Source organism: Sceloporus occidentalis, unplaced genomic scaffold (genome assembly GCF_023333645.1).
Source record: "Sceloporus occidentalis isolate IW3139 unplaced genomic scaffold, rSceOcc1.0.p SCAF_2, whole genome shotgun sequence".
Taxonomy (NCBI): domain Eukaryota; kingdom Metazoa; phylum Chordata; class Lepidosauria; order Squamata; family Phrynosomatidae; genus Sceloporus; species Sceloporus occidentalis.
In genome coordinates, this window is record NW_028316982.1 from 35,610,124 (window position 1) to 35,626,377 (window position 16,254).

The window sequence follows — 16,254 nt, forward strand, 5'->3', positions numbered from 1 at the left end:
TCCAAAGAAGAAACTGAAATCAATGTATGGAAAATATATTCATATTGTAAAACTAGTCTCTTTTTTTCCAGAAACATTTTTATTCTAAATCTTGGAAATGGAATGTGAGTAAAATATTATCTCTCTGTTAAGTCTCTTTTTTCCTTTTCCTCTCTTTCTTTTCTGTTCTTGGACTTGGAATGCACATTTTTACTGGTGAAAAGTTTGCTCTCATACATATTGTCTGTTTCTGCTTTTATCTCAATGATGGTAAGTAGCAGAAGAGAGCTGAACTCTATGTGTGACAAAAAAGTAACACATATCTCCTTGCTGTATAAACAGAAATCTCTGAGAATGCATTGCAGCACATCCAAATGGATTAAATTGGTGGAGGGCCATTTGTGCATCATCCAAAAAGAAATAATGCATCACCAAATCTGAGGATAATAAAATTTGAGGACAAGGATTTGCATAAAATTTATATATAATTTGAACGTATGTATTCCAATTTATAAATAGCTAATAAAATCTAAATAGAAATATTATCAGAACCATATCTAACATTGGCAGATCATAAGCACTGTAAAATTAGCAAGTTGTTTGCTTTTTACAGTATTTTATTTATTTATTTATTTATTTATTTATTTATTTATATTCCACTTAATCTTGAGGAATCCAAGCGGATTACAACAGTATTAGACTATAAGTTGACCACATGTATAAGTCGAGGGCTGTTTTGGGGCCAAAATTATGGATTTTGCCATGACCCATGGATAAGTCGAGGCAAAAACTTGGAGGCTCCTTCAGTGTGTGTATGTGTGCGCACAGTAAGAGAGACTCTCATTGAGGTTTTTCACTTCAGCATTTCAACTTTGGTTTCACCTGTCTTTCCACATATTGCTGGACTTCAACTCCCAAGTGTGAAGGATCATAGGAGCTGTTGTCATTGCGATGGCCATTGCTTAGCACCTGATATTTTCTGTGCTGATTGATGATAAGGACTGGGGGCTACCCACTCTAAAACATTATCAGGATATGGTAAATGAAAAGGATAACCTAAACAATTTTTTTTATTTTTTTCCCTGTTCGTTGACCAGTCTACCTCTGTGCTGTCTAGGGAGTGGCAAGAAAACAGATATTTCATATAATTTCATTAAAATTTTCAAAACACTGTTCTGTTCACTGGAAAGGCCTAGTTTTATGAGAGCTGAATGATGATTCACTAAGGTATCCACAGTCTTATACTAGAACTAAACTCAGAACTAAACTCTGGTCAGAACAGAACACGGAGAAACAGAATGGTTCCCAATTGGGAAATGAGTCAGACAAGGCTGCATCTTATCACCCTGCTTGTTCAATTTATATGCAAATCACATTGTAAGAAAAGCAGGTTTGGACACAGAAGAAGAAGGAGTGAAAATAGGAGGAAGGAATATCAACAATCTAAGATATGCAGATGAAACCATAATACTAGCAGAAAACCTCAAAGACCTGGAACAAGTACTAAGAAAGATCAAGGGAAAAAGTGCAAAGGCAGGCTTATTGTTGAACATAAAGAAAACAAAACTAATGACCACTGAGAACCTACACAAATTTGAATTTGACAATAAAGAAGTAGAAATAGTAAAAAAAATTCTCATACCTGGGATCAAACATTGATAGAAATGGAGACTACAACCAGGAAATCAGAAAAAAGATTGAGAATGGGCAGGGCAAATATGAAAGAAGTAGAGAAGATTCTAAAATGCAAAGATATACAACTAAGCACAAACGTTAGAATCATACAAGCCATTGTATTCCCTATTACCATGTATGGATGTGAGATCTGGACAATTATGAGGAAAATCAACTCATTTGAGATGTGCTGGAGAAAAGTGCTAAGGATTCCATGAACAGCCAAAAAAACAAATCTCCCTGGAAGCCAAGATGACAAAACTCAGGCTGTTGTACTTTGGACATATCATGAGAAGGCATGAAACATTGGAAAAAACAATAATGCTAGGAAAGGTAGAAGGAAATAGAAAGAGAGGAAGGCTGCGTGTGAAATGAATGGACTCTATTAAAGAGATCACGAGTATGAGTTTGCAGGAGTTGGGCAGAGCAGTGGAGGATAGGGGGTCTTGGAGATGTCTTATCAGCAGGGTCACCATGGGTCAAAATCGACTCAAGGGAAGTTAACAACAAAAACCTCGGTTTGGATTTGGAGGCAGCTTAAAGAGACAATTTCCTCTAAAAAGTATGGTTTTCTATTACAAGAGCTCTCATTTTTTTACAGTAGTCTGGAAGAGGCCTAACTTGATTAACCAAGGTGCAGTACAGAGCGCCAAAAAGAGGCCCTCCCCAGTGCCTCTCTCTGCTCCGCAGGAGCACCTCAGCAACCAAATTGTGCGGCGCTGCTGCAGAGCAAAAAAGGAGCACCCGGAAGTGGCTACTTTTTGCGGTGCTGGTGCTATGCCACAAAGCGCCAGAGCCAGCATGGTGACATCGTAGCTGCGCTGCCCTGTCTGGAAGCACCACTGTGCAACGTCACCATTACGCACCCTGTCTGGTGGGTGTGCTGCAGCTACAGCACGTCCATGACATGAGAGGGTTGCCGGGCGTGTGGGTGCTCCGTCCACCAGGCAACCCTCGCATGTGACAAGGGCGCCGCAAAGGCCCGTCTGTTCTGGGCCCAACTCAATATTTTTAGTCTTATGAACTTTTATATAGTTACTATATAGGTACTATATAGCATATATAGGTACTATATTCACATATCAAGGTATTAAAACAGAAAAGAAGGCCCATGTCCTTATGATATCAGGTAGTCAGTCCTTCTAGTTGAAATATTTTGAATTTGTAAGCTTGAAAAGGGGAAATTTTGTAAAGTTTTTTTGTTTCCTACTACTTTGATGCTTCAAAGTGAAAATGGGAGTTTGTTAAATTGAACATGTTATAAATAATTGTAGAAATTTTAACCACTTTTAATCCACTTTTAATGCTAATTAATAGAATGAATAACAAAGTGCCCTCCCTCCGTAACTGTCATCCTTGGGCCTGTGAGGGAGAGAACAGGCTGGCCTCAAGAGACAGTGCCCTCCCTCTGTAACTGTCATCCTTGGGCCTGTGAGAGAGAGAACGGGCTGGCCTGAAGAGACAGTGCCCTCCCTCCGTAACTGTCATCCTTAGGCCTAAGAGGGAGAGAACAGGCTGGCCTCAAGAGACAGTGCCCGCCCTCCGTAACTGTCATCCTTAGGCCTAAGAGGGAGAGAACAGGCTGGCCTCAAGAGACAGTGCCCTCCCTCCGTAACTGTCATCCTTAGGCCTAAGAGGGAGAGAACAGGCTGGCCTCAAGAGACAGTGCCCTCCCTCCGTAACTGTCATCCTTAGGCCTAAGAGGAAGAGAACGGGTTGGCCTCAAGAGACAGTGCCCTCCCTCCATAACTGTCATCCTTAGGCCTAAGAGGGAGAGAACGGGCTGGCCTCAAGAGACAGTGCCCTCCCTCCATAACTGTCATCCTTAGGCCTAAGAGGAAGAGAACAGGCTGGCCTCAAGAGACAGTGCCCTCCCTCTGTAACTGTCATCCTTAGGCCTAAGAGGAAGAGAACGGGCTGGCCTCAAGAGACAGTGCCCTCCCTCCGTAACTGTCATCCTTAGGCCTAAGAGGGAGAGAACGGGCTGGCCTCAAGAGACAGTGCCCTCCCTCCGTAACTGTCATCCTTAGGCCTAAGAGGGAGAGAACGGGCTGGCCTCAAGAGACAGTACCCTCCCTCCGTAACTGTCATCCTTAGGCCTAAGAGGGAGAGAACGGGCTGGCCTCAAGAGACAGTGCCCTCCCTCCATAACTGTCATCCTTGGGCCTGTGAGGGAGAGAACGGGCTGGCCTGAAGACACAGTATTCTTGACTGTATTATATTGTAACATGTTTAAAATGTATATTCCCTTTCAACTTGGAAACCGCTTTGATCTCCCAGGAAAAGCGGTATAGAAATAAATATTTTATTATTATTTATTAAAGACTGAAATACAGAAGTCAAAATGATTGTAAGTTAACAACTGAGTTTTAATCTACATGTTTTATCCTGTTGGTTTTAGTTCTGTTCATGAAGATAGCTTGATGACAGTTCAGTTCTTACCAGTCTGCTCACAAGTAATAGGGGATAGAAGCACCACAGAATTAAAACAGGAATGTTTCTCCTTTCTTCCAGCAACAGACTGTAAATCTGTACCACCACCTCCAGCATATTCTGGACCAGGTTATCCAGCTGCACAAGCCCAATATGGATTTCCCCAGTACATGCCTGGATCTGCTATTCCAGGTTAGGAGTTGGGTATGCATGTAGGATTTGGTTTAAGAAACCCATGTTTATACAGTGAGGATATTCAGAGTGTCAGTATGCAACTATTTAGTTATTTATTTTTTACCCTTACTGTATTAGCTCTCTTCCAAGGACCTCCCTCCCCTTTTGCTTCAGTAAGTTGGGCTGAGAGATAGTGGTTAGTCCATACAAGATCACCCAAATCTAATTTATCTAGATCTCATCTAGTGGCATTTTCAGCTCTGTTTCTAGCTCTGTCTTAACATATGATGTTCAATGATACACTGCTGTTTGGTTTTGGGGAGAATTGACGCACGTGTATGTATTTTGTTTTGGTCTTTATATATATGGTCACTGTTCTGGTTTAGACACATCTTTAATCCTGCACCAGGAATTAATCCTGCACCAGGTACATATTCATCACCACATAACATTTGCCTCAGGGAAATCATGTTCCCCAGCAAGGACAATTAGGGAGATGTGATGTATTAAGTGCTAGTTAGAGCATTCCAGGGGGAATGCGCCCATGCTGGCTGGCTTGGTGGATATTCTTTGCTGCTTCTCCTGTCAGACTCCCCTCATTTTCCTTATCAAAGAAGAGAGAAGGCTGGAGAGAGTTAGTTTCATTGAAGTCAATTGGTCTTCTGCGAATTGCATTGTACTGTATAAAAAACCAGATTATGCAGAGGTGTGCACAGGAATAATGTGCACACCTCTGCACATTTCTAATGTGTACAGACACATTAGAAATTAATCATTTGGTAAGCTATTCAAATCTGTATTTTTGGCAGATGTAGATGATATAGATATAGATAGGTTTCCTGGATAAGCATGCGTATGCATGCTTGGGGGTTTAAAAAAATACTGGGGTTTCAGCTCATTCCAACCCATGTGGCCAAAACAATACTGGATATCATACTGAAGATACATCCATGTACACACTGCTGGAACATCCCTTTCTTTGACTATACGTTTGAAGGTGAACCTATATGGTTCAGAAGTCCAGTTCAGATTTGCTCTAAAACATTAGTGTAGCATGCCAGGGATTGACTTGGATAAAAAATAAACTGAAACAGTTTCTGGGACGCTCAGAAAATACTATTGTATAGCTTCTACCCTAGTGACAGTTTCAAGAATGTGCACTTTTTAGCCATATTATCCCAAGTCCAAGCCTAACATTCCAACCACCATATCACACAGTCTCTCGGCTGCTTGATATTTGTAACTGGGAAATACTCTGTGCACCCTCTTAATGTCCTTTATCTTAAAGAAAAAGTCAGGCAATATAGATAAAGGTTAAGTTAGTCCCTTAACATGAATGCCTAGTCATAACGAACTGTAGGAGGTGGTGCTCATCTCCATTACTAAGATGAATATCCAGCATTGCCCGAAGATGACTCCGGTGGTCATGTAGCCACCCTGGTTGCACCAAATGCCATTACCTTCCCACTGAAGTGGTACCTATCTATGCACTTGCATTTCCACACTTCCAAACTGCTATGTTGGCAGGAACTGAGACTAGTGACAGGAGCTCACCCAGGCCTTGAACTGTCAACTTTCTGATCTTCCAGTCATCAGAATTGACATCTTAACCACTAAGTCACCACATCCCTACTCAGGCAATATAGATAGAGGCCTCTATATTCCCCTTTTAATAATCATATAGGCTGATAAGACATTAGAGTCCCCTTGAGTCATACTTTTTTCCAGAATTCACACAAGACTGAACCTACAAGGTAGGCATTTTAATAATTTTGGGACCAGGAGACAGGTCAGGGTGCTACCCTGGCCCTGGTACTCACCCAGGTTGGCCCCTGTGTTGTCATAGTTAGGTGTTTACACATGTGTCCCTGCACTGACCCAGGACAGGTACATGCTTCTTACCTTATCACACTGTTGCTCCACCTGAAAAGCCTCCTTCCCTGTTTCTGTGTCTGATGAGGAAATGGGGTGTCTGGTTGCATCCATTTGGTCAGGTGACCCATTTCTACATCAGACAGTTATGGGGTGAGGGTGGGGGGCTCCTCAGTTGGAGTGATGCACAGCAAGGTAAGGAGCACAGTGTGTGTGTGTGTGTGTGTGTGTGTGTGTGTGTGTGTAAACAGCTGAGATTTGCCACAGAGTTTCCACGAATTCAGTGGCAAACTGGGGGTAAATTACCCTAACATATTGGCTGTTTTCCCTGGGATCAGGCTGGATTCTCTGGATCTTTGTCTAGTTTTGTGCAATCAGGCCCAATCCTGCCTCCAGCCATTTTGTCTGCATCATCTGAACTAGATGACATGAGGGAATTTTGGCCCATGCTGACAACCCCTCCCTTGCAGTTTGATGGAGTCTCCTTCTTTGAAAGTTTTTAAACAGAGGGTGAATGGCCATCTGTCAGGGGTGCTTTGATTGTGAGTTCCTGCATGACAGGGGGGTTGACTCTTCCAACTCTATGATTCTGTGATACTTTTAGCTAATATATATATATATATATATATATATATATATATATATATATTCAAAAACCAGATGAGACACATTCATTAATAAAATCTCCTCCATTGGAAGATTATTGTGGTCTAAAATAGGAGCTGAGAAACATATATTTAACTTTGAGCTCCTTGGCTCAAGCGCTGTAGATAGATAGATAGATAGATAGATAGATAGATGGATAGATGTCCCACATTAGTTTACAGCAACCTGGCCAATTCGTGCAATGGTTTAGTTAAATAAAGTAACTAGGTATTTTTTTAAAAGTAATAAAATTAACAATGTATAAAATTACTGATTTCTCCAGAATTTAAATTACTACTACTAAGTGTCATCAAAATTTTTCAGATTAAAATATTTTTTTCTGACTGTTAATTTCAGATTGTTAGTGGTTTTTTTCTTTCCATCTTTCATATTCCTCCAGAATAGTGATTTTTTCCCAATTTTCCCAGGTCAGCAGATGGCTGTCACAGTCCAAGATCAGTTGAATACACCTGGGCCTGTAATTTGGATGCCAATACCACCTCCAATTCCCAAATGCCCACCAGGATTGGAATATTTAAGTCAGGTAATTGACCTCTTGTTTTCATTTTGTTCTTTTTTCTGATCAGTAAACAAGGCCAAGAGACTGCAAAGATTGTCACACACCTGTTAAAAGTAATTTAACTATAAGCCCCCAAACTTTGGAAAAAAAACACCATTTTCCCTATTAAAGGAAGCAAGCTTTCATTCACTTCGGGGAGCTTCTACACTGTAGCAATAATGCAGTTTGACACTATTTAACTGTCATGGTTGAATTCTACAGGATTTGTAGTTTTGTGAGGCACCAGCACTCTTTGTCAGAGAAGCCTAAAGGACTTGTAAAGCTACAAATGCCAAGATTTCAGAGGTTACAACACTTAAAGTGGTGTCAGTCTGCATTATTTCAACAGTAGATGCACCCTTACTCAATGGAAAGTGACACTAAATGTACTCAAGAGGTTATTTCCAAAGACCAATGGCCTATGAAGCTCACTTGTAGTTTGTAGATCACTCAGCAGGGACATAAATAATAAGCACAATAACTTGATAATTGACACAAAAACTAGTTATCTCTGTATATGTTTAGCAGGTGCCTGGCAGCACAATTGGAAGAAAATGGGAAAGGGCACAGATTTCTTTGATGGTTCATCATATTCAAAAGAGGCAACTAATTCTTTTGTTCTAATCTTGCCTCTAGAGGAATGCAAGTAGTGGAATGGGAATTTTAAAGAATATCCCCTCTCCTTCCATGTAAAATTGCAAAGTCAGCTCCAGAAGCAAGGAATTGTTGAGTGGTCTTGTGGTGGACCCTCCTGTCTTCTGGGGGAATCTCTCTTCCATTGGCACTATTCTGAGCAGTGTTTGGCCTCCAGGACTAATAATTACTGATGATGCCTGAGAATTGGCAATTAGATTGGCAGCATTGTGGGAAATCAAAGAGTATCCAGATCCAGCTGCCTGGTGCTGCTCTGAGAGCCAGACCCCAAATGAATAACAATTATAATGAGCATAATAATAGGAAACAGGGCCCAGGACAAGCATCAGCAGTGGTCCCACCTGGGTTGATGGGTACTTTTAGCTATGCATGGCTAATAAGTATTGATGTCAGTTTAACACAAATGCCAGATTCTTTTTTGCTGCATGCACATGATTTTGTTGGGATGTAATTCTTTCACTGAGGAATTGTGCTGATACAACGGAAAAAAGACTTGAATGAGAAAACATTTTGACTATGAGTGTACTGAATGAATCCAGACAGTAATACGTGGGGATATTTGACATTAGTCTACTTTTACACATTTTTAAGGTGTACAGTGAAAACTCACATTTCCTGATGGTAAAAATAATTTGGTTTCTATTATCTTGTGGAATCTGAATATTAAATCTAGTGAAAAGTGTGGAATAAAAAGACTGAGTAGTCTATTTCATGCAAATCACAGAAACAGAGCTAGCCATAGAACATCAAAACATTGTAGTTATGTAATTATTCTGCCATGTGTTTCAGCTTTAATGTTTATGGCTTTTCTCTTTTTTAAAAATTGTAACAGATTGATCAGATATCAATTCAGCAGCAGATTGAGCTCATGGAAAGTATGTATCATGCTACAATACTTCAACAATGGGGGAACATTCAGTGAAATTTCCCACTTGGGGGCTGTGGTTAATAAATCTGGGGCATTCTTCTGACTGTGTATATATTAATTTATACTTGCTTATTAACACCATCTGTTACCTTTCCAGGCAGTAAATAGTGAATTGTAAAACAGAATAAATAAATAAATAAATCAGTAGACCAGTAAAAACAAGAAAAAAACCCAACAGTATCACTAAAACCAGATAAATTGGTGAAGTAAATCAAATGTCAAGTGAAGATCTCGCTCTGAAACTCTCCTTGCAAAAAAAAGAGGGTGGGGGAGAGAAAGATAAGAAAATAAAAGACAGACAGACAGACAGACAGAAAAAAAAAGAGAGGGAGTAAACAGAGTTTTTATTACTGCAAGATTAAGAATGAAATGGACATGCCCTTTCTCTTCTCTTACTAGAATAGAGTAATTTTCACACCCAGTATTATGGATGTCCAAAATCTCTCTGTTTAAGTTATGTTTTGTGTTTGCCAATCCAGTGATAAGGGGTTAGAAGGGTGGGACCCAACATCCAATTGGGGCCTGGAAAGTCTATTATTATTACTCTATTATTAACAGCTCTATAGTGCTGGCCTGACATAAGGCCTGGATATAGTGATTTTAATACAGTGGACTCTTATTATCCACTGGGGTTTTGTTCCAGGAACCCCCGTGAATAACAAAATCTGTGTATGCTCAAGTCCCATTAAATACAATGGCATAGCAAAATGGTGCCCCTTATATAAAATGGAAACATCAAGGTTTGATACTTGAAATCTATACTTTTTTTGAATATTTTCAAGCCATGGATGCTTGAATCCGTGTATAAAAAATCTGTGTATAAGGAGGGCCAACTGTAGTGTATAATTTTGGTTTTTCCCCCCTGTTTTTTTGTTTGTTTTAAATGGTTAATTCTATGTATAGTTTAATTGAATTTTAACTGCTTTATGTGTTTTACTCATGTAAATGCTTTGCACTTAATAAATTGTATTTGGTGCTTTGCACCAAATAAATAGCTATAATATAAATCAAACATCAAGTAAAGCTCTCTTTCTCTCCAAAACTCTCCTTGCAAAAAAGGGGGGGAGGGAGGGAAGGAGGGAGCGGAGAAGGAAGGAAGGAAGGAAGGAAGGAAGGAAGGAAGGAAGGAAGGAAGGGCATGTCCATTCCCGTCTTATTACTGCAAAAACAAGACTGGAATGGAAATGCCCTTTCTCTTCTCTTACTAAAACAGAGTAATTTTTACATTTCAGTATTATGGATGTTTATGTAAGAGCTTTTCACTGCAATTGTGAGGATGTTTTGGAGTTAGACTATCATCTAGAGAGGAGGGGAGACAGCGATTCCTTGCTGTGCCCAACCATCCTGTAGCCCAGGGGTAGGCAACCCTTTTGAGCCGGGGCCCGGGTTGCTGTCCCTCAGACAACTGGGGGGGGCGAAGCCAAAAAATAAATAATTAAAAAATTAAAAAATTAAATAAATAAATAAGCCGGGACAAATGTAGGACAAAATTTTCAAATGGAGGGCACTTTTTAAATAAAAAATGGAGGACACGCGAAAAAATTTGCTCATTTTTAAAAAAATGTTAAAGATAAATGCATGTTTCTGAGGCTTCTATAGACAATTGCCCCACCATGCCCCTCGCGCGAGACGCCAAAGGCCCCGGCGGCAATCAGCGGCAGGACCGGGCTGGGGCCGGTCCCAAGGCCTCACCGGGCCGCATCCGGCCCGCGGGCCGCAGGTTGCCTACCCCTGCTGTAGCCCCATGCATCAGGTAATTCTAGGGCCAGGGCTTTTCAGAATCCCACCAGCATTCTCATTCAGTCTCAGACCCATATCAGGTTGCATGAACTTTTTTTCTTTCTTTTTCCATGGAGACTAACAATTTTGAGGTTTCTTTCCTCCCCCTTCCCATATTCACATTTTGCATTTTTCTAAAAAGACTTAAAATATGCTCTTTTCCACATTGAGTAAGAACATTTTCTTTTTAAAAACGTGTAGTTGTACAGATTTTTCTTCCAAGGATAAGTTTGATTGTGTACATCTGTAGAGAAATGGCAAACCCAATACATTTTGTTTTCCATCTGTATTCATTATGCTTCCTGTCTGGAAAACTGATTAAGGTGTAGACATCTTCTTGCCAGTTTGCTTCCCTTTTTATGTTATAGAATGGACCGATATAGCTGTAGAGCTGGAAATCTGAGATGAAAGTTAATGACTCTGATTAGAAGTTTTAAAATATTGTTTACAAGCATCTGTATTGTCTTTTCAGTGATAAGTGGCTTTGAAACTTGCAACAGATATGAAGTCAAAAACTCTCTGGGGCAGATGATGTACTTTGCAGCTGAGGAAAATGATGACTTCACTTTGAATATGTATGGACCATTGCGGTCATTCACCATAAAACTCTTTGACAGTAGAAGCCAACCAGTCATGCAATTATCAAGAGCTTTTCACTGTTCCATTTGCTGCTGCCCTTGTGTTTGCTGCTTGCAAGAGGTAAACACCTCAATTACCTTGGGGCCCACATGAAGGTTCCCTTTCCCTTAAAACAATGGTTCTCACCTTTTCTATGCCCCAAACCCTATGTTTTATCTGTGAGGATTCTGCACTGTGAATTATGAAACTTTCTATGTTAAAATGGGCTGGAACATTTCTTTATTGTCAGAGTGATTCTGCACAGGCAAGGCAAGTTGATACCACTTTATTTGTCATAGTTGCATCCTGAAATTTATAACTGGATGACACACTCAAAACTCTCTTCTAGACTGTTCCCAAGTACTACCATGTGCTAATGGATTACAGCTTCCTGTTCTCTGTTAGTAAAGCATGAAACTACAAACCCCAGCATTCCATAGGATGGAATAATGAATTCTGTATCAAATTGCTGTGACAGTACAGTGGAGATTTACTCTAAGGGTGGGTTGGGGCTGTACACATAGCCCCGAAGGGGCGGTCTGGAGCCACCCCTCTTACAACCAGATGGGGGGCAGCAGTAGCGGCAGCCGCACACTGCATCCCCTATCTGGCTTCTGCAAGGAGCAATAGCCATGTTGCCACGGCTTGGTGGCGCTCCTTTGGCACTGCATCATCTGTACATAGCACCAGAGTCACGTCACCCAGGGGACAGCCAGGGCATGCATCATGTAGACTCTATGCCTTGACTCCACCCCCAGCCTGGCCTTTAAAGCTAGAATGGACAACCCCTTTGTTAGTTTAAATAGCAAGATAATGTATTCCATAAAAAAATTTATAGGCCCAGTACAGATGGCGCGGAAGCACCATGCTGGGGCCAAAAGTAGGGCTTGGGAGTGTGCAGCAACCACACGATCCCCAGCCCTACTACGTACGGAGGGTGCCATCTTAGCATAGCACTGTCCATACAGAGCACACAACGATGTTGTCACGCGCGTGGCGCATCCATATGGACCGGCGCACGCCTGACAACATCGCACAGCTGGAGGGCGCTTAGGATGCCCTATTTGCGATGCGAGAAGGAGATCCGATATGGAGCTCCTTCTGGGAGGACACTTCATTCCCATGGCAACTAGATTGCCGCGGGAACGAGGCCAGGGAGAAAGGGGCGGAGAAGCCCCTTTCTCCTCTGGCTGCACCTGTCGGGGTGTCCACGGGGCATAAAGCACCATGGACACCCCTTTTTGTCACTTCCCCATGGCCTGGAAAAGTGCTGGGTTGGAGCCACAGGGGCTGCCGGTGAGGCTGCCATGCCTCCAACCCGGCAAGAAAAGGGGCGGCTGCAGACTGCCCCTTTTCTGCTGTCTGTAACCCGGCGACTACTCCATTTACACATTCTCCTTTCCTCATTTACCTAATATTGAACTAAGATTCATCTATATTATTTACAGCATGTGTGTCAAGTCACTGCGTTTTCTGTTAGTGCCATCCTACTGGATCCTTCATTTATGTATAAACCTGTGAATTCTTTATTGTGTATTTCTCTGCTAGGCAAAAGTGTAAGATCGGTATTAATTCTAATTATGCTGTCTTTTTCTTGAAGCTGGAAGTTCAGGCCCCACCAGGCACAGTCATTGGCTATGTTAAACAGAAGTGGCACCCCTGTTTGCCTAAATTTGTTATCCAAAATGAGGCCAGGGAAGATGTACTTAAAATGGCTGGTCCTTGTGTTCCATGCCGCTGTTTTGAGAATATTCATTTTGAGGTGAGCTAATCCTGAAAAGTAAAAAAAGATAGATTTCTTTGTTTTCCAGGTGGATATTTGATTATAACATACATGTTATATTTGTATGCATGCGTGTGTGTGTGATAGTCCCAGAGATATGGGAACATTAACTGCATCATAATAATAGGTTAACTTATAGAAACTGCAGTGAAGATCCAGGGCTTAAGTTTTCTTTGTTTTGGCTTTATAAGAGTGTTTTATTTACTTTTTTATTATATATTTATTATTTAACATTTGTGTCCTGCCTTTCCTCCAACAATTTCAGAGGGTCATCCATGGCTCTCTTCCTCTGCACTTTATCTTCAGAATATCCCTGTGAGGTGAGTCAAGCTACTGCCCATCATTCTGGCTCCTTGGCCAGCTTGCCTGCCTACCCATCTGCCTCCATTTGTTTACTTTAAAAAAAATTATTATATGCCTAATAAAACATCTTTTTCTAGGTGTTGTGCAACTTGTAAAACAAAACAAAATATAATACAACTTGTAAAGTTCTAATATACAACTGTTTGTTTGTTTGTTTGTTTGTTTGTTTGTTTAAAAATAGCAAGATCCAATACAAAAGCACAATTAACTGTTCAGTAGTGAATATACCAGGCCTTGGATCCATAGAAACAAATAACATGAGCTAAACCCACTATCAGTACCACAAAGACTAAACTATTCTAAAGTCTTTACAAATATTGGTGCTTCACTAACAGTTTAGACATTCAAAAGATGGTGACATCTGTATTTTAGACTCATTATAATAGGATCTCAGCCTGGTGTGTATACATACACACAAAAACCAACAACAACAACAATGCGTGCATCGGATTAATTTTATATGAAATCTCCTTCTAGGTTTTACAGTTTACAGCTGTGACAGGAAGTACTCTTTCTTGGCCTTTACATAGGGGTTGGTTCTGTTCAGCGTTTGCAGATTATTGGAGCCTGCCCAGTTTTTCCTTGTGACTGCCAACACCATCTGTGTTAGTACTGGCCCCACATTCTGGGACTTAGGCAAGTGTGATGATAAAGAAATGGATGCACATGGATGGACATCTTCAAAGTCAGTTATTCAGGTTTAGTTGGGGAGAAAATCTGATCACCTGTCACTTCCTGCATTAATTACCCAAAAAAGGAAGCAAGCAGATTTATTATACCTTGGAGTTAATAGAATTTGAAAATACAAGATATTTTCCAACCTTATGAGCTGTTGGGAGTAATTAAATCTTGGCACTGCAGATGTTGTTCAACTGCAATTTTCAGCTTTCCTCACCATTGCTGCACTGGCTAGTACTGCTTGGACTTCTAACTTATAGATGGCTGCATGATTTCAGCACATGTTTTAAATGGGTGTGACAAATTATTTATGGTGGTAGTACTAAATGGGAAGACACCTTGAATCCCAATTTGGGAGAAAGGCAGGATAGAAACCTAATAAATAAATAAATAAAGTAATAAATAAGTGGTTCATGTATGTCAATAGGTCTAAACAGACTGCAGAAATAATCTAGTTTGAGACCACTTTCACTGCCCTGGCTCAGTGCTAGGGAATCCTAGGAATTGTAGTTTACTGTGGCACCACAGCTCTCTGACAGAAGGCTAAATGTCTCACAAAACTACAGTTCCCAGAATTCTCTAGAATTCTACTGTTCCCAGAATTACCTAGAGCCGGAGCAGTTAAAGTGGTCGGAAAATAGATATTTCTGCAGTATGTTTTGGACCAATAGTTTTCATTAGTAGCACTATGTATAGTACTAATGCAAACCAGAATGGATCTCCCACGTAAGGAGAGGCTCCACTGTATAAGTCAACCCAGGATTTTGGAGGCCATTTTAGGGCAAAAAATTCTCGACTTATAGTCGAGTATATACGGTAGCTATTTTAGTGTGTCCAGAGGAGAGTGACCAAAATGGGGAAAGGTCTGGAAGCCATGCCCTAAGAGGAGCAGCTTAGGGAACTGGGTATGTTTAGCCTGGAGAAGAGAATGTAGAAAGGTGACATAGTAGCCTTGTTTAAATATTTGAAAGGATATCATACTAAGGATGGTGCAAGCTTGTTTTGTCCTGCTCCAGAGACTAGGACCCAGAGCAATGGATTCAAACTATAGGAAAAGAGACTCCACCTAAATTTTGGTGGAACTTCCTGACAGTAAGAACTGTTCAACAGTGGAACACACTTCCTGAGAATGTGATGGAGTCTCTTTCTTTGGAGGTTTTTAAGCAGAGGCTTAAAAACTCTCTGTTGAGAGTGCTTTGATTGTGTATTCTGGCACATCAGGGAGTTAAACTCAATTACCCTTGTGGTCTCTTCCAATTCTGTGATCCTATATACTATTATTCACTTTATCTTTTTGATGCAATATATTGTCTATGTTTTTATTGAAAATTAATTGTGTTTGTTTTTGTTGAATGCTTACTGTAAGTAAAATTAAATAATGTATAAACAGAAGAAAAATCTACCTTTTTTCTTATTTTTGTTTGAAAATTAGGTGAAGGCATTGGATGGGAAATCTACTGTTGGAACAATTTCTAGACAATGGGGAGGATTTGCAAGAGAGGCTGCTACAGATGCTAGCATCTTTGGAGTCAATTTTCCAATGGACCTTGATATTAAAACGAAAGCAATTGTGATTGGGGCTTGCTTCCTTCTGGTATGGTTTAAGTCTCAGACTGTACAGTTTATGAAACTAGTTTTTATGGTTGATAGTGGTGTGTTCAAAGAGTTTGGAGAAGGGCCTTCACATGATTCCTAACTTGTAAACTTTTCATTGACATGAAACTAAGATGATAATATCCATGTGTTAAGGATATAGATGAGGATAGTTCCTTGGTAGCAGAACCTGAAGAAGTTACCTTATATACTCAACTATAAGTCGATCTCATGTATAAGTTGAGATCAGGCTTTGGGGCCAAAATTATGGATTTTGCCATTACCCATGGATAGGCGGAGGGCAAAACTTGGAGTCTTCTTCAATGTGGGTATATGTGCATATGGCAAAAGAGACTCTGATTGGCCCTTTTTTTCATTTCATTGTCACTTCAGCCAGACCTATGGGCGGGAGGGGGACTCTTAAACAAACAGCAGCATTAATCAATCTCCCAGGACTTCTTCTGCTTGGCTCTTTCTTGCTAGACTCCTCTCCACATGGCCTTGGGAAATTTGAAAGAGTTG

The 16,254-nt window shown here is 40.6% G+C and overlaps 1 protein-coding gene across 5 annotated transcripts in view; it reads left to right on the plus strand.

The window, feature by feature from the left end:
• LOC149318149 (phospholipid scramblase 1-like) overlaps positions 1-16,254 on the plus strand; it is a 32,124-nt gene that overhangs the window by 12,168 nt on the left and 3,702 nt on the right. For 2 of the 5 annotated variants that reach the window (XM_089509091.1, XM_089509092.1), the window contains exons 2-8: positions 72-104; positions 4,168-4,278; positions 7,206-7,321; positions 8,823-8,865; positions 11,170-11,396; positions 12,916-13,077; positions 15,572-15,733. In XM_089509091.1, the coding sequence (XP_089365217.1) occupies positions 98-104; positions 4,168-4,278; positions 7,206-7,321; positions 8,823-8,865; positions 11,170-11,396; positions 12,916-13,077; positions 15,572-15,733 (828 nt within the window). In that variant the 5' untranslated portion in view covers positions 72-97. The remainder of the gene's footprint in view (positions 1-71; positions 105-4,167; positions 4,279-7,205; positions 7,322-8,822; positions 8,866-11,169; positions 11,397-12,915; positions 13,078-15,571; positions 15,734-16,254) is intronic. The other 3 variants (XM_089509093.1, XM_089509096.1, XM_089509095.1) reach the window with 3 other exon arrangements.